Raw genomic sequence first — 23,514 nt, 5'->3', positions numbered from 1 at the left:
TTGGGACCACATATATAATGGTACATTAACGTTGCAGGTTGAGGAATCTATAAAGCTATGTTTCCATCAAGCAGCAAATTTCAATTCCGTTGTGTTTGGTAAACTCCCATCAGGTTTGTGTTTCCCTCATGGTTTGTGTGGGCGTTGCTACGTGATAGCCAATTCATTTAGCAGAAGAAAGCGTGACACACACGCAGCTTTCTAAACTACAAAACTGTTACAGATAATGAATTTTTCCTGCAAAATGATGACAGGTAGAGAGGGATGACAGGACACCGCTAGCGTTTTGACGTTGGAATTCAGCTGCTTCAGCCGTTGGGCATCACAGAAGTCAAAATCCTTCCTTTGACATACAGTAGTTAAATAATCACTGAAAATGATAGTCAATTGCCACCAGACGCGTAAAGACCTTTGCAGCCCTGCCACTTTATAATATGAGGCTAAGGTGACTGTGGTTGCTTTTTGGGCTAAACATAGTGTTTGATATGCTGATAGGTGGGTGAAGAGGAGTGTTTTATTTTGGAGAACTGAACAGCTTTCTGCTCTCTGACAGAGTTCTGTTGCAGAGTGGCTCTCCGCTGCTGTATAGTGGTTTTCAACAACCAGTAGTGTTATAGAATACCATAATAAATTGTTACTGATGAGTTGGCAGTTGCCAAAATGTTGGTTTAAGATGGGGAAACCACCTTCAAAATATAAAGGCCTTGCGTGGCCTCTGACATATTTTGATGTTTCTCCAGGCTGCTGGAGGAGGTACATCCCACATGGTGAGCTTCTCCTACTTCAACGCCTTTAACGCCCTCCTCAACAACATGGAGCTGATCCGCAAGATTTACAGCACCCTCGTCGGCACATATAAAGACACGCTGGTCACCAAAGGTAGCCCTGATCCAACTCGCCACCTCACCACTGACATGATGTGCTGCCGCTCGTCATGACTGAATAATAATCAGCATGGAGTTTGTTCTGAAGCTGTGTGATCATGTTTAACTGTCTTGACAGAATGGTGTGAGTGACCACACAGGGAACATTTTCTGTAGCACTAAATTACTAAGGTAAATGAAAACGTTTAACCTGGTAATCAGACCACTTCCCCCTACATGTAGATCTGTGTAACTGATAGTCGTGCTGTCAGCCACCATCTACTCCTCAGTGTTTCCTATTCAGATACTCCACTTCTGTCCCCTCCCTCGTTGTAGTATTTGCAAATAATTGAGTTTGAAACAGCAATCCTTGAAATAAGTTGCACTTTTCAGTCGCAGAAAAATATGTCATTACAACATGGAATGGAAAGAGCACAGATTCGTTTGTCTCTTTTAAGCATAATGAACTGATGTTAAAGTACTGCCGGTAGTAAGGGACTGACTGCCTTCATAAAGATGTAGCTAATGACCTACAATTTCCTAAAACAGCATGTTTACCATATACCTTTCATTTAACTGGAAAAGGAATGGTATTTGCAAATACTATCCTGTAGATAAACCAAAATGGTCAACTTTGATGCTTTTGAGGATTGACACCCTTTTTCTCTTTTTATCATTTTAGAGGAGTTTGTCCATGCTGCCAATAGGTTTGGTCAGATCACGCCAATGGAGATCGACATCCTCTACAAACTAGCTGGTCTCCACACTCACTCGGGGTAGGTTTTACAGTATTATTAATGTTGTATCACGCCAATTCATTGTGTTGGACAGTGTGTTTTTTTTTTGTTTTTTGTTTTTTTTATAAACGTTTTCCCTTTTTGTTGTTTTTATTAGTTCCTGAGATCTCAGCATTGGCCAAAAGGGTATTTCTTTCTTCAATTTTGACATGTTAGGTCTAACAAGATTGTTAAAAGATTTTGGGAAATGAATACACCACAACCTCCAACGTGTCAACATGGGAAAATTGAGTTTTAGAGCAGAATCTCTGTAATGTTTCTATGGTAAACAAACAACCTAATGTACAACCTATTAATCACCTTAACTACATGCAGAACCTGAAATAGACACTCCCTTTTGTTTAGGTGGTTATAATTACCTTTACTCTGACTTTACGCCCTTACCACAGCATACAGCGCCTAGAGCAGGCCAGGGATCTGTAAAGCTGAAGTGTATGGTGGAGTTTAAGTGGAGCATTACAGTGCAAAAGCTGCCACTTATTTGTGGGAAAAAAATATACAGCCGTTTAAGCTTATAAACATGCATTTGTACAAATAAAAGGCTCCCTGCATTACTGTAAAGCAGTACACCTTATCTCGACTATATGCCTGATACACACTGTAGTGCTGTGTTAATTGCCCACTGCCACTATATGAGGAAATACAGTCCAGGGTTCCCCATTTTACAAGCCCCAACATACGACATTTTGAGGCTACGAAGGCGCATGGGATAAGAATCTCTTGTCACGTGGTATACTGTACACGATATAGTTTTGCAATTGCGCTCAAAATGTCTCAAACCCCATTGTAAAATTATATTTGCAAATTTCCCTATTGTGGGAATAATAAAAAAAAAAAAGAGAACAATTTAAATAGCTCAACACAACTAATATTAAAAGTGGTCACTTTTTATTAAAAGCGGCTATTTATTGAAAGTTTGCACACTTTCAAAATAAAAACTTACAATCACATTTAGGGATTAGATAATTACGCATGTACTTTTGTATTCTAGGTTTTTTTTCCGCCAACATGCAGATACAAGCAGCATTTTGCCGTAACATTTTTCATTCAACTTTCAAGATGAAATCTTAAGTGCAAGTTTGTGCTAATAAGAGTGTACTAGGACATTGGATCCAGAGATTTCTAACTTTTATCGTTGAGTTCACGCATTAAACAAATTCTTTGCCATTTCTGGTCAATTTAAAGACCTATAGCTGTGTTTATTGGTTGGAAATGCAAAAGTTATTGCCCAATAAATGGCTCCACAGGTTGCTTTACAAAGAAAACATAGTAAAACAGGTCTACAAGCAATATGATGAGGAATTTGGCTTATTTATTAAAACACCTTTGTTGTGGCATTCAAACTGTTTGTTTGTTACGTCAAAGTTCAAGCCAGTAACATTTGTCTGGAAAATGTTACATCACGAGACACAGGGCTGCACTTTTCCCTGTCCTAATTCTGTTGCCTCCCCTGCTGTTGTGTGTGAAGGCGGCTCAACCACAGTGACATCGAGAGGATAGCCCCGCTGGAAGAAGGAGAGATGCCTTACCACCTTGCTGAGGCCCAGAGACAGGTAGCCTGATTGACACCTCATCACATTCTGACGCCTTTTATCTGAGCTTCTTCCCTTCCAAGACTTCTGCCTCTTTGTTGCACAGTCGCAAAAAAATAAAAAATAATAATAATAATAAAAAAAACCTAAAGAGGATGCTCCGTAAGTGAATTAGCAGAGTGCCCACATTTTTTTTCTCCCCTTGTGAAGTGCATTACTTAAACTCTCAGATGAAAGTAGAGTAATTACATTTATAGAAAAGGAATGGATTGTCGCACCTCTCCATGAAAGGCTCTCCTCCACTGCAATCTCACATCTGCAGGCTGATAAAAGGCAGGGATTTTCGAGGCCTTTAGCGAGGTCTGCTAATGGCATGAAGGAGTTGAGAGGGGATCAAGGTGGCGTCATCGGATAACATGTTTCTCTGTCGGGCTGTGGTCAGAGCTACCAAGCCAGCGGTGCTCTCGGGATGTCTCAGAGGTCTGGAATTGGATTCCTCTGGGGTGATGCCACGATTCCAAGGCCTGCCCTTAGCGGAAGCTCGCTAATTGTTTGAAACCTTTGATCAAGTCCGGGATCTCGATAGCATGCAACTCTGCATCTGGCAGGAGGGATGGGGAGCAATATGTTGTGTTCATGTCTGGGAGAAGTTACTCACCACTTTAACACACACACACACACACACACTGTCTCACACACACTTGTAGATATTTATCTGAACATGGAAAAGGCTTGTGGGGCTTATCTGTTCCCCTGCACCGCTGTGAAAACAAACCTTTCAACATCAAACATAAATGTAGCCAGGCAAGCAGATAAGAAAAAAATTATGCTTTGTGAAAATAAAAGAACTTGAGCTCCTCCACATGCAGCTTCTGAGGGGAAACTCCAGGTCATGTGGTCAAATACTAAATCCTGAACGGCATTGTCCTACCCAATGTTAAGCTTCTTTCCATCCACACTGTATCCACTTTTGTAGTTTAATAACCTACAGAGTCATTTCTACTCCCCGCAAGCATTTGACCTCTGCTCTTTTTCTCTCGCAGCATACTCATGAATTGTCCCGGTCCGTCTGGCTCCAGGTTGCAGAGTCAGCCTACAGGTTCACTCTGGGCTCAATCGCTGGAGGTGAGTGACACGTCTGCCGCCGAGGGGGTAACTCTAGCCGGCCAGACGGATGAGCCCGAGATTCCGGGGCCGGCCATTGTGCTGCGGGGCGAGGAGCTGTGATCTGAGGCTCCCGCATTGTGCGGCCGTGCCGCCGGCGGCTCCTGGCTGTCGTTGGAGCCGGCGCTTTGGAATATCGCAAGTCTTCCGGAACCGCACTCCCTGGAATCCCTGCCTAATTACACAGCGAGGAATTGATACAAGGAACCTCTGACATAACTGGCCCTAAGATAGGAGCAGATTGTGTGTGTGTGGCTTTAAAACAATTTAAATCAGTGTAGCAGACATCATTAATCAAAAAACTGGACGCAACCACCACGTGTGTTTTGGACGTTAATGAGCCGCTTGTCAGCTTCAGTGCTGATCGAGCAGTTCGCAAGCAGGATTTATTCCACTGCTCGCCCGCCCTCTTCTTGATTCTTTGATTCAGTACTCGGGAGAATGCAGATCTCTGCCAAGGCTGAACAATTCTGAACTGGATGAAATTAGGCGTTTTCACAGATACTCACATATGGCCTATTCTCTTCGAGAAATTAAGGAAAATCTCCGCATCACAATTGTTGACTGAGGTGGGAAAAATCCTGGAACCTCACCATCCTATATCTGTGTCCCCATCAAAATGTTATGGGTTCTCGTTTAATTCTGCTAGCAAAGAAAACACCAATGAAAATGTTAATCATGAAACAATTTGGAAAATCTCACTAGAATTTAACAAAAATATTAACTCAGTATTTGATTATAGTAGAGGAGAACATGATCTGAACCAGGTTGTGGGTCAATTTTCAGTTTCTTTTTATTTAAAATGTTTTTCCTACATTAAAAGTTGTAGAAATTGGGTCAAACATCATCATAAAACTGGATAGACAATGTGTTAAAGTCCCTTTACCATTCTTAACTGTTATGCTAAGGTAAAAACAGTTAACTGGTATAAAACACGTACTCACCCTTAGCTTTGATGATGAGTGACGAATGCTCTGTCGAACATGCAGAGAGAGAGACACACACACACACACAGAATTAAAAACACAAGACCCCCCCCCCCCCCCAAAACATGGAGGGACACACGTGGAGTTAATTCTTTAGATGCGAACTGAGCAAGGCCTTCTCTACTGGCCTAAACACTATCAGAAGTGCTTACTACCTAATTCTACATTTTTCTTCCATGGAATTGTATTAATTTATTCCCAAAAGTCTATTATCTATATTTCATTTGGTTCATCTTCATCTTGGCTGCACTGCTTCCAGTACTGTATATAGATATTAGATTCTTTGTCCAATCAGATTTCAACCTCTGTGTCTTGCTGTCAATCTAATCTGCCCAGGGCCTTCAAAATCAGTAGTGCTGAGGGAGGTAATTTTAAATCTATTCGCAATTGGACCGTTTCTTTAACCAATCAGATTTCGAATTCATCTTCACAGGGCCAGAGCGCTGTCACTTGACGATGTCAGCAATTTTATGCCCTCTGCTTGGTTGGTCAGAACCTGTCAAGTTCGACTAGTTAAACACATCAGTAGCGATCTGCATACATTGATTCATTCAGCATCTCTTGTAAGCATGATGTATTTAATTACATTTTAGTATGCGTTTGTCATGTTATTAGATGTATATTGCTTATGAACTGCTCCAGGTTATATTGTTTTTGTACAGTATTGGTTTCTGTAATTCCAACGTGTTAGTGGTGGTATGTACCAAATGCATTGCCCGCCACTGCCATCCAGTTAGTTGTACATGCAATTGTATACATAACCTACATGTCAATACAGCATCAAATATTCAGTTAGGGACTAATATGTTTGGTTTTTAGCCACCGGGGCCACAGCTGTGTATCCCATCGACCTGGTCAAGACTCGCATGCAGAACCAGCGGTCCACAGGCTCCTTGGTGGGCGAGCTCATGTACAAGAGCAGCTTCGACTGTGCCAAGAAAGTGCTGCGCTATGAGGGCTTCTTTGGATTCTACCGAGGTAATCCAGTGGCTCATTGTTATCATCTGTGAAAAATCATCAAGTGCCAAACAAACTGCAGCACCTTGAACGCATCAGGAAGCGTCAGGGCGCTAATGTTGGCGGCCCGCTTTGCTAATTGATACCAGAAACCTTTTGGCCTCCCGCTTCAGCGGTGAATAAAGCAACACCCAGGGGTCGCGTTCTCATTCTGTCCAAAGGCAAGCCCCCCAGAGGACAATGAGCGGCAGAGCAGCAGCGCTGCGTGATCTCGTTCAGACCGGATGGTGATAATGGCGCTGAGGGCTCAACACTCGGCGCTTCATGCGGAAGAAGTCAAGACTGCCACCTACTGCTGCCTCAGCCGACACAGCTCTTTGTTGCTTTCCTCCTCCTCCTCCTCCTCCTCCTCACTTGATGGAGGAGGCTGATTGACTCTGAGAAGGAGGCGTTCGCCTTTTTTGCTGGCAGCGTCCCAGTAGCAGTCACTCAGCAGCTCCTGCACAAGGCGAGCTGGCTTGATGAAGGACGCACGATGAAACAGTGCCAAGCATTCACACTGATTTTCCACAATCAATACATTCTTAACATTTCAAAACCCACATATTGTTGAAAGATTAGAGTTCAATCAAAGAAAGATTGGTTCTAAAATAGTGGACGGATAAGACTGTGGAGCATTGGTCATAGCGCTTAATCAGCATCCAGTCCCTTTGCTCTAAAGTCATCCTTATGCTTTAAATTTGGGTCCCCAAGCTGTAACTTGGGGTCTGCAGCATAATTTGCAATACATTTTTGTTGTTTCCCTAAAAAAAAAAAAAATACCATATTTTCGCATCCATAAGGTACACCGTATTAAAAGGCGCTGTCTCAGGTACAGGGTCGATTTCTGTATTTAACACATACATAAGGCGCACCGTATTATTGGGCGCAGGCATGGTAAAACATACCCTAGCTTAAAACATACGGTAGCATGCATGCATGCACGCTAAAACATACGCTAGCATGTATTTAAAAAGGCAGTGGGAGCAAAACTGAGTTCGGTTGTACTTTATTGAAGTATTTAACAATGTGCTCACGTTATTTTATGATCAATCCTCATCCACAAATCCATCAAAGTCCTCATCTTCTGTATCCGAAATGAACAGCTGGGCAAGTTCTCCATCAAACATGCCGGGTTCCCTCTCGTCATTGTCGGAGTCAGTCTCGTTGCCGGGGGGCTGTTCAGCAATGATGCAGGCGTTTTCCTGCTTCCTCCACTTGCGAACCATTGATTCCTTGATCTTGAATTCTCTCGTGGCTGCTCGATTCCCATGTGCCTCCGCGTAACTTATAGCTTGCAGTTTAAACTGTGCTTCGTAAGCGTGTCTCTTCGTAGGTGCCATTTTCGGGGGTCCTTAGCCAAACCGATGTTGTGCACAATGCACATACCGACACTATATACCTACTGGGGGCGTTCCTTTAGCAAAATGCTCCCAGTCAGTCAAGCGGAGCGCTCATCAAATCATTTACTGATTTTGGAACTCGGTGCACAAATAGGGCGCGCCGCATTATAAGGCGGCCTGTCCATTTTGGAGAAAATTTAAGACTTTTAAGTGCGCCTTATGGTCGTGAAAATACGGTAATAAAATAACATAAAAAAGGGCATAGCTACATATATGGGGACCGGGGCGGCGCCAATAAGACAAAACACAAAACGAATTACTCCTCTCTATTTTGGCTTTTGGGCCAATTAAAATGATTGCAACTTATCGTCACATAAATCTTGACATTCCTGCATGAATAAAGGCGACATTTTTTGAAGAAAATGTGAATTTTTTTTTTAGAATATTGTCCTTTTTTTTTTATAGATTTCTAGTTTTCCAAAATTAAAAGTATATGACAGTTTTTAATTTACTTATTGAAAAGACTTTATTATCATAATATTAAGAATTTATGTTGGAAAATGTAACTTTATTCTCGTAACATTTTTAGGATTAGATTTTACTTTGACTATAAGGGGGTCCTTGGAAAAAGTTCTCTCTGGATCCAAAACGTTTGAGAAGTCGTGCTTTTGGGGGGGGGGGCATACTGCATTGTATCAATTCCGGGTTGACCTTTCATTTATTGAATCCGTTATTTTTCTGACAGAAGATAGTGAGAATAAAATAATCCGCTCCAGTTTAAACTGTCGCCATCACAATGCTTTTTAAACTGTTCAATGTTTTAAGTAATATTACACAATTATTAACTGTGAGGCAAGTGTAAAGTAAGGTAAAATTAACCCCGAACCCGGAAAAGGGGCTGTGCCGAATTTGCAAAAGGATATTACTGTGCGCGCACCGCAGGTCACTTTCTGTTGTACAATCTCTTCTTCTTTTGTAAATATTTACTTTAACTTTGCCATATGATAATCACATTTTCCTCTCTTGCCATCGCCACTATCTTTATGTTGAAGAACAAGCATAATACAATTGTGGAGTTAAACTTTGTGTGCTCACTGCAATGAAATTATGTCATGCGTGAGGGTGGTGTGACGACTGATTTTTACAGAAAATGTTAATTTTGAATCCTACAACCTAAAATCTGGAGGTGTTCAACCTCCAAGGTTTCGCTACATATGTGAACAAGATTGTCCCCCCCCCCCCCCCCCCCCTTCTCTCTCGCTGCAAAGATTACATGTTAATTTTAACTTTGTCTCTGACTGCCAGCTCTCCTAATGGTCGCTATGAATAATATTTTTCAGGTCTCATCCCGCAGCTCATCGGCGTGGCCCCGGAGAAAGCCATCAAGCTAACGGCAAGTCATTGCGAAGAACTGGCTTTGTGGATAAAAAACATGCATGGTAGCGGGCGCTCTTTGCAATCAAGACGCAGCGCCGACCACAAGTTCATGTTAATGCTCCGCTATCAAGGGCGGGATTACGTCTCATCTGCTTTTTTGTTCTGTTCCTCCCCTGCTCTCTCTTCTCAGATGAATGATTTAGTCAGAGACAAGTTCACCGCAGGAGATGGTTCCATCCCTCTGGCTGCTGAAATTCTAGCTGGTGGATGTGTAAGCACAACTTTAATATTTATATTCAGTCTGCAGGGTAAATGAAGAACCATTATATGTGAAATGTTTGAAGTTGGATTGAATTGAATATAACCTAAATATTTGAAAGTCATTCATATATATACTTTTACATTTTGCTAGTGGCTTTGCTCATCTCCTTGAATAAGTCAACATTGCATATCATACCATCAAAAATGCAGATACACGTATAACAATTATTCTTAAATCGTTATTTATATTTTAACAAATACTCTAAGGGGATAATGACTGATAGGTCAAAACAGTAAATGTGCTACCTTTAAAAATCATTCATGTCAATTATTTGATTTGACGCAGCCTGAGGTATTAATTTATATTATTGGTTGTTTGCGTGGTGTTGAACTGCACTGCAACTTACTGAGAGCCTTTTGTAATATTTAGAAGGTTTTTGTCCCTTTGGTTTGGCTGACTGAGGCAAAACTGCACGCTATAACTTCAATAATAGTAAACGTACTGTTAAACGAATACATTTCCGACAGTGACTGCCCCTTCGCCGTCATCACAGGGGTTCTCAACTGCTCTCACCCACATTGTTCCATGGTCATTAGGATGCAATCGACTTTGAAACAAGTCTAACAAAAAGATGGGTTTTTTTCTACATTAGCCTTAGACATGTCATTTTTTTCTAAACATAAATACACAATGACATGGAAACTCCACTTCAGAACACTTGGAACAGAGGAGTCGATAAAATTGGCCCCAAATAAGTAGGGACACAAATGTATGTACATACAGTCATTCACTAATAAGCGCATTAAGAGCACAGGCTGTGAAGGAACATGACATCCATCCATCCATCCATCCATCCAATCATACATGGCACAAAAAGGCCAAAACTAATACTGGAGTTTCTGTCCCTTTTTTCCATAACATAAAAAAAGAAATTATTTCATTGGTTTAGTGGTACATTCGCCTGACTTCACATTCACATTGCAGAGCATGAGACCCAATTTGAATTTTTTGTTAAATTCAATCTTTTTATGTAACGCTTCAGATAAAAAAAAAAACAAATGAGAGTTCTGCTGTGAAAGGAATGTCCGTGAAGTGACACGCATGTGCATTAAATATGACATCACGTGGTGTAGTGTGTTTACGCAAGTAAATATGTCTCTGTGTGTAGGTCTCGTCCTGATGGATTTGTGGAAATGTTGTACTTGAACTCATCAGTCTGCCCATTCATTGTTCTAAAGCATCATCTTTTCGCCACTGACTTTTATGATCCTTTGTCTGCCATTTCTTGTCGCGCGTTTGTTTTGTTCAACAATTGTGACTGTTGCTTTTTGATGAGGTATAGATCGGATTAGCGTGACCTGAGCGTCCGTACTGCAGTCGCATTGGATACATATCAGATTTAGATTCACATACAAAAGAGGCCTGTGTTGCATTTGAATAACTCGGAATTGTACTGTTCACATTGACATGAATAAAATCAGATACATGTCACGTGTACCAAAAAAAAAAAAAAAAAAAATCTGAATTGACTTGCTGTGTGAACGTATCCATATTTACGCTTTGGCATTTCGCCTCCAATCGACAACGTAAACTGTACACAAAGTGTACTTCTGCGGCACGTTTTCTGAATAAAAGTACAGGAAGGGGGATCCTGGTTTTCCATCGTTATACATGTTGCTTTGTTGTGAATTCAGCCTAATTGTATGCATCTAATGCCACAGTTGAGATGCAAGAAGCGTGTTTCCTGCCAGCCACTGGCTGGCCGGAGGTTCTAAAAGAAACCAGGCTGGCTGCGGAGAAGAGCCCCGCAGGTTGCTCGCAGGGTCCGCGGGGTCGCAACCCCTGTCAGGGTGTAATTGGAGAAGAGGCCCTGCGGGGTCCTGGACGAAGCCGGTTCTTGCTCATTTGTGATTGAGTTTGACAGCGACGTCCATACCTGAAGCCCGCCAACATGGGCGGTGACACCACAGGATGTTTCTTGTACAAAGCGTGTACAGGATACATCCCATCTGGGGACTTCTGTCCTTCATTTAGAATGCTTCATAGGATTTTACCACACCCCATGTTTTTTTTTCTCCATGAAAGGCTGCCAAATGATGCCTGGCATCAGAGAAATGAAGAAGATAAAAGCGAGGGGTTGAGAGCATCCATCTTCAGAGCAGCGGATGCTCCCCCTCCTCCTCGCCTTCCACTTTAAAAATGACTAAATGCGCACGAGCTTTTTTTAGATCCTCGCTCGGATGTTTACAGATAAGACCCCTGCCCTTAATGTCACCAGCGGCCATCCTGAGGCCTGATTAGCTTTTCGGGGAGGGGGTGATAAATGTGCCTGAGTCACAGGGCGCCGTGCCTCGGGCTGAGCCGTCCAGGGGTGATTCAGCGCGCTTCCCCCCCCTGGGAATGAGGGTGAATTTGGGAAGTGTGCGGGGCAAGGCCGCGCTGGCTCGCTTGCCCCCGCCACAGGAGCTGCCCCGGGGGAGGTGGGTGGGGCAGAGGGCCTGTGCCAGGGTCACAGCCTTCCGAGCGTGATCCAGGGCTGCTCCTCACCCGACGTCTGCTCTGGCCTGACCCCTGTCGCTCCTCCATCAATGCCTGCTTTTTCTCCTGCTCCTCCCAAGGCCGACGCCTGACAGCGTGAAACTGCAGCGGGGGATGAAGAGTGGCTTTTGTATTGTCGTAATTTATGAAATTCCATTAGGGGCAAATGCTTACACATCATTATCATCGTCACATGTTGGTGCGTGAAGTCACTTAACCGTTAAAATTGAACGACTGCTCTATTTGCAAACCTTGAGTCACCCCTCGTTGTATCCCACAGGCTGGAGGCTCCCAGGTGATTTTCACCAATCCTCTGGAGATCGTAAAGATCCGCCTGCAGGTGGCCGGAGAGATCACCACGGGCCCCAGGGTCAGCGCCCTCAATGTTGTACGAGACCTGGGCTTCTTTGGCCTCTACAAGGTGGGTCAGCAAACCTGTGCCGGGCTGTCTGTCACAGAAGGGCGGAGGAGGACACACAACACAAAAAACATGAAGAGTTTACATGTTACTTTTGGCATACACGGGTACTGAGAAAGGATGCTTTTTTTTTTTTCGTTTAGATTTGGACCCTGTAAAGTATATATACCCTGTAAGTATAAAGTATATAAAATACCACTTCTACGACCTGATAAATGGATGCTACTTCACCCAGCATCTTATGCCTACACATAACTACGTTTGAGCCAGGAAAATAGATCTGCTTAAATCCTTCGGTGGCTGGAATTTATCCCACCGGGTGGTCGCAGGCTTTTCTACGCTGCAACAACACGCTTGTGGTCAACCCCCCACCCCTCGCTCTTCTGCCTTCTGTCTGTGACATGCAGGCACTCGTGGCCAACAGTAAGGAGCTCAGAAATGGCCACGCCAGCTCGAAGCTCCAATGCACCCGCTGGCTGTCAAGTTGGACTTTTTTTAAAACAAATTACCCCCACTGCTTGCTTTTCTCAGCGTGACATACGAGCATTCACGGCCGACAACGAGACACTCTAAATTGGCCACGCCAGCCGACTATTTGAAGTGAAGATGCATTTTTAGTGTGGAACTGTGCAACTGCGTCTGATAACCACTGATGTGAACGAAGGTGCTAAAGTTCTAGTATAGTGGGGGAGGATCGACTCATGCTAGGGCCCAAGTATGTCACTGTGTCGTATTTTAGCCACCCCCCCCCCCAAAAAAAAATCAGGAACTGAAATGGTCAAAACCTGTTTTAACACTGTATCTCCACATTTGAGATCTACATAGTTCTGTCTTTGCATGTTTTCATGACATGGCATGGGCCTGACATTGGCGAGTCTGCGTGTGAGCAGAATCGAGGCAACTGAACACGGTTTGTTGAAGTCGTTTCACTTTTAATCCAAAAGGCGACTTCAGTTCTAAATTTTAGGTGTGGCGTCTCCCGATTTATGTTTCTGGTGGGTGTGTCCTCTGGGGCTGGTACAATCAGGATGTACCAGCCCCATCACCTTATGATGATTGTCTGGATTACTGTGAGTACACTGTAAAAATCCATAAACAATGACCTATTAAACAAAACGTGATGTACCAGTGGCGCAAACGAATTGCAATATAGCAGGGGTTCACTATACTGTATAACTAAAGACTGACATTGAAATAAATAGGCACAATGCATGTCACTACCTACTATGAGCAATTGTTTCCTGCATATCATACTGTGCTGTTGTTCTGCACTCTCGGCATTGAGAACGATCGGAATTTCAAACATAAACATAAAAGCCACTTGACCTGTTTGCAATTTTCCCGAACTGTGTTATACAAGCAAAATGAAACAATGCAGCAAACGAACGAGTGTGGACTCCTCGCTACTTGCTGCTGCTGGTTTTCCACATTCTTGTGGCTTTCCTAGCAGGCCAAGTCACGCAGTCATAGTTTGATATCGAGCAGACAGTGTGTGGCTTAGTAAGAAAACTCACACACAGAAAAAGTTCTGAAAAATGCTGACTTCCTCTTGGCAGAAGCTGCACATAGCCAACAGAGTGTGATGGATGTCTCTCCGGAGGTCTGGCTCTGCCTTGAGGAGCTTTAGCTCCATCAACATTAAAGTTGCCTTTAGGTGAAATAAGACAGCTCCCAAACCACTTCATCGCCAAGACTACACCCCCCATTTTGCCTACTAAGCAATCCTGCATCCACATATTCCAAATAGTCCTTTGTATTTGTTGTCTTTTAGGGAGCTAAAGCCTGCTTCCTGAGGGACATCCCCTTCTCTGCCATCTACTTCCCTGTTTACGCCCACACCAAAGAGATGCTTGCAGATGACGAAGGAAAAGTGGGGGCGCTGCAGCTGCTCGCTGCTGGAGCCTTTGCAGGTACCCACCCACCATTGGTGGAAATCTATATAGAGAGACCGTATAATTTTTATGTTAAAACAAAATATAAATATAACATTTGTATATTTTTTACACACACTTTATTTAAACCTTTTTAAATACACTTAAATTTAAAATTCAAGTATTCCTTGACATGTTCTCACGCTGTCAATAAATGGGAGACATATCACATTGCTCGCAGTTCTCCAGAGGCACAGCTTGGTTGCTTCAAGCTGTAAATTTGTCACTCCCAGTTGAGGTTTAATGTAAAATGTACCCAAGAGAAGAAGAAATAAACATTGTATGGTATATTCAAACACAAAAATATTTATGCAAACCGTTTAATAAAATTCTGCTAGATTAAATGGGGAATTTATTTATTTTTTTTTTTTTTCAAGAAAAATAGTCCTATATAATATTGCACTTTCTAACAATTAAATAGAATGTAAATTTATTTTTTAGGGACTTTTAAATGTTTTTTAATTTATCATTTTAGTCACATTTTTTTTTGTTTTAATTCAATGGACATTGTACTGCTCTTTCTGGTGTGCACGCCTTGGCCAGTATAAAACAGACATGGCTATACAGTACAAGGAGACAGTCACAGCTCCCCAGTAAGATGCAGCAATAGTTATTTTTGGCAAAGGATAACGATTATATGCCTGTATCGTTATGGTCTCTCCACGTGTTGCTTCAGCATTTGTGTTCCAATACCGGTTGATAAAGGGTTATAAGAATGCAACATTGATGTTATTGGTTAGCCCGTCTATGGTGTTTTGAGTTGCTTCTTAGCATTAAGCTAAACAGACTGTAATAAGTCAAAACAATGTGGTTGTTTTAAATGGACAAGGTGTAATTGTCCGTTTTGTATATTTAACAGTAAACTTCAACTGGGAGTGGCAATAAACCCCTTCCAGACTTTTTTGGAATAATTGTTTCCGATCTCCCAAACTGCTGCTTGTTTTGAATTGAGCTCACCACCAACATACCTCTCTGCCAGTGTCAGTTCAAACTGAGCATTAATCACCACTTGATTCCTTGTTTGTCAATTGCTCCCTCAAAGGTGTCCCCGCTGCATCGCTCGTGACTCCCGCTGATGTCGTCAAGACGAGACTGCAGGTGGCGGCCAGAGCGGGCCAGACCACATACAACGGAGTAATCGACTGCTTCAGAAAGATCCTCAAGGAGGAAGGTTTCCGGGCCTTTTGGAAGGGCGCGGGAGGTAGGCCACATTGATTTCTTATTTGGTTAGGACACCTTATTTAATAGTTAAAAGCACAGGGAACATTCACTTTACTAACATTTTATCATTTACTATAGAGAGAGGAGATAAATGAATTGAAAATATATTTTAATGAACCAATTTCGGAGGGGCGGGAAACTGAAGAAAGGATGCAACTCAAAATAATAATTGTAAATGCTAAATTAAAGAATGGAGTGGCTGTATGTTGCGCTTCTTTGCCCACCCATGATGTAGAACAGGGTTTCCCAAACGTTTTCCACCGAGGGCCGCGTAGTAACAAAAAAATAATAATAATTAAAAAAAAAAATAGCGGGGAGGCCACTTCACCTTGTTTGAAACATGCTAAAATCAATTCAATATGCCGTAAGTCAACATATACAAAGTGTTTAAACATATTTCAAGAAAAAAAAAAAATCAGCTTGTTGTTTCAGGTGACAACGCAAACAGGCGTTAGTGTGATCTTCAAAGAATTTTTGAATAAGTTTCCTTTAACATTCAAAATTACAATTTTCCCCATTAATTTCTTAAAAAATACAAATTTAAAAAATGAATTTCAATACAAAAATGCTGTTTTTAAACACGTTTAACTTTTTTCAAAACCTTTTTTGATGCGGGCCATGTTTAATATTAGAATATGCGATGGGCCAAGAAAACACTTCTTGGTGGACTCAATTGGACAGTGAATATACAGTACATAAAACGTCTACACACCCCTGTTCAAATGGTATAAAATAAGACCAAGATCAACAATTTCAAAACTTTTATCAACCATTAATGTGACTTGTAACCTGTACAACTAAATTGGGGGAAAAATAGAGAGGGGAAGTGACAATAAAAAGCTAAGATAATGTGGTTGCATAAGTGTTCACACCCTCTGATAACTAGGTTTCATCGGACCATTTTTTTTGTGCTAAATTTTGAAACCAAGGTTAAATGTTTTGGCCAAACGGAAATTCTAAAATGTATGTTTGGCACAAATGCAACACAGGTCATCAACCTAAGAACACCATATATACAGTGAAGCATGGTGGTGACAGGATCATGCTTTGAGGCTGTTTTTCTTCAAGACAAGGTGACGGGAATTATAAACAGTTTGAAACAGCAGCCAATGTTGGCACAAAAGCTTCAGGACTCTGCTAGAAAGCATAACGAAAAACATTATTAGTACCATTTGTGGGCGGGTGGCGTGGCACATAAGGTAAGAGTAATAATGAATAATGCGTGAAATTGTAAAACATATACACACTATATAAGTGCGTTATTATTATTGGAACACCTGAACTTTATTTGGGGTTAATCAGCAGTACTTTAAATGGTGGTAGGTGGTTGCTGAACGCCATTTAACATGTTTGAACACTATTGGTTCATTCTGAACACAGCAACATCACTGGTTATAAGTGTGTTCACACTTATGCAACCACATTGTTTATTTTCTCGATCAAAATAACAATTTATTTTTTATTTTTTCCCCACAAGTTGTACAGGTTATTGTTCACATTAATGGTGGAACAAGTTTTGGAAATTATTTCTAAACCCTGACATTTGAAAGTGGATGTGTAAACTTTTTATATCAACTTTATACACCAATCTTTGATCTGCAGAAATATTAACCTCCACATGTACCCGTGTGTCTTTTAGCTCGAGTCTTCCGATCCTCACCGCAGTTCGGCGTCACCTTGGTGACCTACGAACTGCTGCAGAGATGGTTTAACATAGACTTTGGCGGACAGTAAGTACTCTGACCGTCATTGCGCGTTACGTCCATCAATCACCTCAACCCTAATCGGACTCCCTCCACCCCCAGCTATCCATCGGGATCGAAGCCTACTCCCACTCCAAAATCGGAGGACCTCCCTCCGGTCAGTGTGGACCACGTAGGCGGATACCGTCTGGCGGCTGCCACGTTTGCAGGCGTGGAGAGAAAGTTCGGCCTTCAGCTGCCCAAGTTTGAAGCTTCTGGAGCGGCGCAGGTCAAAGCTTCAGCACTGTGAGCTGCGACGTGGCTCCTTGAGACACATTTCCTGCAAAAATGGCTTTAACTGAGAAAGTGACTCTCTTTTCAAATGCTGCATGAGTATGGCTTTTTGGTGTTTACTTTGCAAGGCTTGCACAACTTGTACATACTGTACTTCTTTCTAGAGGAACATTATGACATTGCAAAGGATTCTTACTGCGTTTTTACTGTATGCAAACGAGCTAAGGTGGTGGTGCATGTCTGCTATGTACAGATGTTTTCAAAGTGTTTATTTTGATCCGGGGCTATTATTTTAAATGTATTTATTTTCTTGGAATAAATGGTTTCAAACTGTTTCTACTGTGTGAAAAGGAGATTTGAGTTTCTAAACCCTATAGCCCAATCAGTAGGGCACATTAAGAAGGTAAATACGGTGAACCCCCTGCAGGATTTGCATCTTTTTTGGGGGGAACCCGTGACCATATTGAGGATGAGCGGTTCAGAAAATTGATAGATGGATGCAATAAAACGAAATCTACAGTGAACCCAATCTCCCCAAATCTTTGAGTTGTGTATTTAAAAAAAAAAAAAAAGTAACTTCTTTTCCCATTTTTTTTTTTTTTTTTTTAAACCATTAAGTGACATCTCAACTATTTGGTAGAGACCCATATTTGATAAACTCTTGCTTTTTGTGAAATAATATAAGGAAATATAAAATGCACACTTTTTTTCTGTATTGGTTGTTAAAGACATATCACCACTGCCAGGATATTATCAACTTACTTTATAGATCTTTAAATCACTGAGTGTTTACAGCATAGATGATCATCTTATGCATGGAGGACATTCTGGTAAGAGCTGTAAGAAACATTACGTTGAACAACATAGAACCCTCTGGACTTATTCATGCAGATGAGCTACAGTTAAAGAGATGTTAACATTCTAAAGATGTGATTGCTTCCATAAAATGGAGGAAGAGAAATAAGAGGAGGAATGCGGTGCAGAGAAAATATTTGGCTTGAAGAATTCATGTACGGCGGGTGTCAACATGACCGAGCTATAGACGGGGAGTTGAATTTCAAATGTTTAAGGCATTCGGTTGAAAAGCAAACAAAAAAAACATTTGGGGTTTTGCAAGTGTGGCTCTGATGTTTGACCTGTTCCCAAAAGACGAGCTGGAAATTATCAGCTGACTCGTCTCTCAGCGGGGAACTTTGAAGCCCCCATCAGAGCGGAGGTCGCATTAACGAGTCCGCTGATGGTCCCTGAACACACTGCGGCAATGTGCGGCGTCATCACACAGTCAGACGCTGAGCCGCCAGCTCCTCGGCGTCATCTCTGTTTTCGTTGATCTCAGCTAGCGTGCGGACGAAACGGCTCCACTCGTCGTTCCGCGGGGCACCGATTTGCTGGGGAGGAGAGCATGACGGCCATCAAAACTGATCTGACAAATCTGATCCATTCTTTTAGGGCAGCAGCGAGCAAATAGTACCCATCCATTCATCCATCCATCCATTTTCTACCGCTTATCCGAGGTCGGGTCTGGGGGCAGTACCTTTAGCAGGGCCGCCCTGATTTCCCTCTCCCCAGCCACTTCATCCAGCTCTTGCGGGGGGATCCCGAGACGTTCCCAGGCCAGCCGAAAGACGTAGTGTCTCCAGCATGTCCTGGGTCATCCCCGGGGTCTCCTCCCGGTGGGACGTGCCCGGAACACCTCACCAGGGAAAAGTCTGGGAGGCATCCGAATCAGATGCCCCAGCCACCTAATCTGGCTCCTCTCGATGTGGAGGAGCAGCGGCTCTACTCAGAGATCCTCCCGGATGACCAAACTTCTCACCCTCTCTCTAAGGGAGAGCCCGGAAACCCTGCGGAGGAAACTCATTTCGGCCGCATGTATCCGGGATCTTGTTCTTTCGGTCACGACCCACAGCTCGTGACCATAGGAAATTCTGTCCATAAAAGTTATGAACAGAATCGTTGAAATAGGGCAGCCTTGGCGGAGTCCAACGCTAACCGGGAACGAGTCCGACTTACTGCCGGATATGAGGACCAATCTCTGACTCCGGTCGTACAGGGACCGAACAGCCCGTATCAGGTGGTTCGGTACCCCGTACTCCCGAAGCACCACTCACACGCCCCCCCGAGGGACACGGTCGAACGCCTTCTCCAAGTCCACAAAACACAAACGCAAACTCCCATGCACCCTCGAGGACCCTGCCGAGGGTGTAGAGGTGGTCCACTACCCGAAGGCGGAGGGAGGCTACCCTCTCGTCCACCAGGGTGAACCCCAACGTACAGGCGCCGAGCCAGGGGGCAATAAGTATACCCACACATGCTCGGCGCCTCTCACCGTAGGCAACTCCAGAGTGGAAGAGAGTTCAACCCCTCTCGAGAGGACTGGTACCAGAGCCCAAGCTGTGCGTGGAGGCAAGTCCGGCTATATCTAGTCGGGAACTTCTCGACCTCACACACCAGCTCGGGCTACTTCCCTGCCAGAGAGGTGACATTCCACGTCCCTCGAGCCAGCTTCTGTAGCCGGGGATCGGATCGCCTTCTGCTACCGCCCAGCTCGCACTGCACCTGATCCCTATGGCCCCTCCCACAGGTGGTGAGCCGATGGGAAGGGGGACGCACGTTACCCTTTTGGGCTGTGCCCGGCCGGGCCCCATGGGTGCAGGCCCGGCCACCAGGCGCTCGCCTTCGACGCCCACCCTCCAGGCCTGGCTCCAGAGGGGGGCCCCGGTGACCCGAGTCCGGGCAAGGGAAACCTAGATCCATTTGTTTCTCTCTTCATAGGGGTTTTTGGAGCCGTGCTTTGTCTGGTCCCTCACCAAGGACCTGTTTGCCATGGGTGACCCTACCAGGGGCGTGAAGCCCCAGATAATTTAGCTCCTAGGATCATTGGGACACACAAACCCCTCCACCACGATAAAGTGACAGCTTCCAAATAGTATTTGACTAAAAATGTATGTTGATTTATTCAACATGCACGTAAGTAGCAGGCACTCTCTTTGTCCACTTGGGGTCAGCGTCCTCATGTTCCTTTGTAGCATATGTGATTTTGAGTGTGTATGGCTTTAAAAGGCGAGGCCTGGCCTGGTTAGTGACGTGAATGTCAGCGAATGAAAGTGTAGCGTTGGCTGGATGTTAACCAGTTAAGCCAGCCTGCATTTTGAGTGACTGTGTGGGTAGTGGCCATTGGCAACTCGTGTATAAATGCGTTTATTATGTTTGTTTATGTATTGCTTGTTCCGTTTGAAAAATGACCCCTGAGAAGCTTTGAGGCAGATTTAATTGAAAAGAAAATTAACAACATACAATAATAACAATACAACCCAACAGGACAGGTAACACAAACAAATAAATGTTTGCTATTTGTTATTTACTGTATACAAAAGACTTGTTTGTTTTTTCGGCAGGCGAATGATGTAGGTATTATTTTTGTAGGTCAACCACATCTTGAATGATGTTATGGTATAGAGCGAGCATTACTTAAGATACAAAGCTAGCAGTATTTCATGTATTACCGAAGAGAGTTACTTCTACAATGCGTAATCAGATTAGTTTTTCAAGGTAACTGTGGCAACACTAGTCATCACAGAGATAAATCTGATGTCACACATGGTGGCGGCCATTGGAATGGGTACTTTGACCTGATTTCAGTAGATGTTAAAACCTGACCAATCTCACCGTACCAAAACAAACTTAAGTTAGACTGACATGTTCATATAATCAATACAAGGTTCAGGCTTACTCACCTCCCCAATCTCATACACCAGGACACGTCCGTCGGAGTCTCCCACGGCGATTTCTCTTCCAGAAGGAGCCCATCGGATCCTGTTGAGGGCCGGGTTCCCGTCCACGGTCACGCTGGCTGTTGGGACCTGAAAGGAAGTGTGTACAAATAATAACGACATCAAAAGAAGTATCATGTCATGTGACCTGCATCCAGCCAACACTTCCAGAAGTAATGGGTCTTAGTGTGCAGTTAAAGTCCTGGTAATCAACAAAGGTTGAATCAAGGCAGCTGCACTATTCTTGTTTGTTAAATTTTTTTATTTCTTCTTTTTTTCCCCAAAAAATGATCATTTTTTCCCACTGAAATTAATGGAAATGCCACTAATCCATTCCAGCCTTCTCCGAAAAAACGAAAGTTGTAATGTGTATTTTAATGAGGAAAAATTGCACCTCATAATATTGTACTTATAAAAAAAATTAACAGTTTTTGTCACATTGCATCAATAGAATTCTGCTTCTTCGGGTGTGTCCGCCTTGGCCAATTGTAGCGGTATACGACAGACAGATATATTGTTCATTGGGAGTTATTAAGAATCTCACTTGAGCTCTACGCAGTCCTTGCCGCATTGTAGCAGCCAATAATATTGCAGTGCGGCGTGTCCTGTCTTGAACTTAAGTGGGATTTATAATACTGTCAAACTCATCAGTACGGCACTAATGTTAGTCGTTCTACGAAGTGAATTAAGAATATGACTGTGAATACTACTATTACAATATATTGCCTGTCTACATTTTGTAGCTGTACCAATTGTGTTCAATCCTTTGCTTAAGGGCTTAAAGCACAGAAACATATATGCTAATTAGCGTTAAGATAGCAGGGCCTTTCTTCAGGGAGTTTGGCTGTTTTAAATACACAAGGTGTAATTATGTTTATTCTATGCTTAGTATGACAGTAAACTTCAAGTGAGAGTGGCAAATAGCACGAAGCCTCTTTTTTTTTTGGATGAATTGTTCACTATTTTCCAAACTGCTGCTTATTGTAAAGTGTGTCAACTGCCACCATAAAGTGACCATATGAGGTCTGTGCTTGCAAAAAAATAAATAAATAAATCATAAAAAAAGATCAAATTAAAAATCTGTTGAAATCGCATACTGTAGGTTTAATATCTAGTGTGTTGGTGGTAATGTTGCACCTCAGTGTCATTGTTGAGGTTCCACAGGTCCAGGTGGCCCACACCGTCCACACAAGCGAACAGAGCTGGGTGAGTCGGAGACCACATGACGTCGTACACGTAGTCCGAGTTGTCCTCAAACGAGTAGAGCGGCTTGTTGTTCTACAAACAACACGAGCGTGTCAAAAATATCACTGCTAATATGCATGTATAATTGTCATTTCAGTTACGCCATTGCACATATGGTGAGCATTCCATAAAATACACCTACACAAGCCAATGCAATTTTGCTCAAACTTTATGTAGGCAAGGTACCCATTTTACATTAGAAAAACATCACGGCACACCACAAAACAAAAGTTTCACAAAAACAAAGCTATCATTCTGTTGTATGAATGGCAAGGGGTGGATACAAAGGTTAATTGTACCTTCTGCCATCTAGTAGAAGAGCATTTCATTGTTCTGCCTGTCACTATACCTGTACTTGTATACCTGTACAATATTTGTAGTCAATACATTTCAAATCAATTATGTTAAATTTAATGATTTCCTACGGGACTCCTGATTATCTCTCACGGCACAGCAAGAATCATTGGTATAATGCGATTTATTTATTTGTACCTTTCATGATGAAAGTAGAGAGTACAATTCATAAAGATGTTACACAAAATCTGAAGTTTTGAATCAACATTTTTTATGAATGCAAAAGAGCATAAGAAGATAATTCTTATGTCTGCCCCTAACCTAAACTCGAAGAATCCTGGATGGGCTGTTATTTAGTTAACTCTACCCTCATCTACACTACATGCTTGTTTAGATCAACAAAAAAACAAAACCAAAACAACCCATAAGAGTTAATTCAGAACTTCAGATCCAATACATGCGCTATATTAAAATTTATTTTGATAGAGACAGTCAGAAAGGTACTAATTTAAGAATATGTATTGTGGTTGGACACAACTGCATGCATCATACAGAATCTTTTTTTTTTTTTTTTTTTAGCTAAACAAGGTAACCAAAACCTCAAACTGTACTGTTAAACATGATCATCTTTATCAATGCACATTTAAAAATGCAGCTATTACTGACTCATTAAATTGTGCAAATGTGCCTAAACGTTGTGGCTGGTGCGGGTAGGACAACAATGTGTAATGCAACTGTCCTCCTCAATGACAAGTTTGTCACCTTTCCATGCAGGCTACACTGTTGCAATCATTTGAG

At 42.6% G+C, this 23,514-nt stretch overlaps 2 protein-coding genes across 4 annotated transcripts in view; one reads left to right on the top strand and one right to left on the bottom strand.

Moving 5' to 3' along the window:
- Positions 1–17,739, top strand: part of LOC133486468 (electrogenic aspartate/glutamate antiporter SLC25A12, mitochondrial-like) — a 28,187-nt gene extending 10,448 nt beyond the window's left edge. Inside the window, exons 7-18 of the mRNA XM_061791657.1 lie at positions 741–879; positions 1,546–1,639; positions 3,129–3,213; positions 4,236–4,317; positions 6,162–6,320; positions 9,022–9,074; positions 9,249–9,329; positions 12,139–12,279; positions 14,048–14,186; positions 15,250–15,408; positions 17,068–17,158; positions 17,234–17,739. Coding sequence (XP_061647641.1) covers positions 741–879; positions 1,546–1,639; positions 3,129–3,213; positions 4,236–4,317; positions 6,162–6,320; positions 9,022–9,074; positions 9,249–9,329; positions 12,139–12,279; positions 14,048–14,186; positions 15,250–15,408; positions 17,068–17,158; positions 17,234–17,420 — 1,410 coding nt within the window. The 3' untranslated portion in view covers positions 17,421–17,739. The remainder of the gene's footprint in view (positions 1–740; positions 880–1,545; positions 1,640–3,128; positions 3,214–4,235; positions 4,318–6,161; positions 6,321–9,021; positions 9,075–9,248; positions 9,330–12,138; positions 12,280–14,047; positions 14,187–15,249; positions 15,409–17,067; positions 17,159–17,233) is intronic.
- Positions 17,740–18,152: 413 nt separating this feature from the next.
- The window catches only part of dync1i2a (dynein, cytoplasmic 1, intermediate chain 2a), a 30,240-nt gene continuing 24,878 nt past the window's right edge, over positions 18,153–23,514 (bottom strand). For all 3 annotated transcript variants that reach the window (XM_061791660.1, XM_061791658.1, XM_061791659.1), the window contains 3 exons: positions 22,315–22,455; positions 21,142–21,267; positions 18,153–18,792 (listed from right to left, as the gene is read on the bottom strand). In XM_061791660.1, the coding sequence (XP_061647644.1) occupies positions 18,679–18,792; positions 21,142–21,267; positions 22,315–22,455 (381 nt within the window). In that variant the 3' untranslated portion in view covers positions 18,153–18,678. The remainder of the gene's footprint in view (positions 18,793–21,141; positions 21,268–22,314; positions 22,456–23,514) is intronic.

This window comes from Phyllopteryx taeniolatus, chromosome 12, assembly GCF_024500385.1.
Source record: "Phyllopteryx taeniolatus isolate TA_2022b chromosome 12, UOR_Ptae_1.2, whole genome shotgun sequence".
Classification (NCBI taxonomy): domain Eukaryota; kingdom Metazoa; phylum Chordata; class Actinopteri; order Syngnathiformes; family Syngnathidae; genus Phyllopteryx; species Phyllopteryx taeniolatus.
Note: the sequence above shows the minus strand (reverse complement) of the source record. Positions and strands in the feature narration are given on the sequence as shown.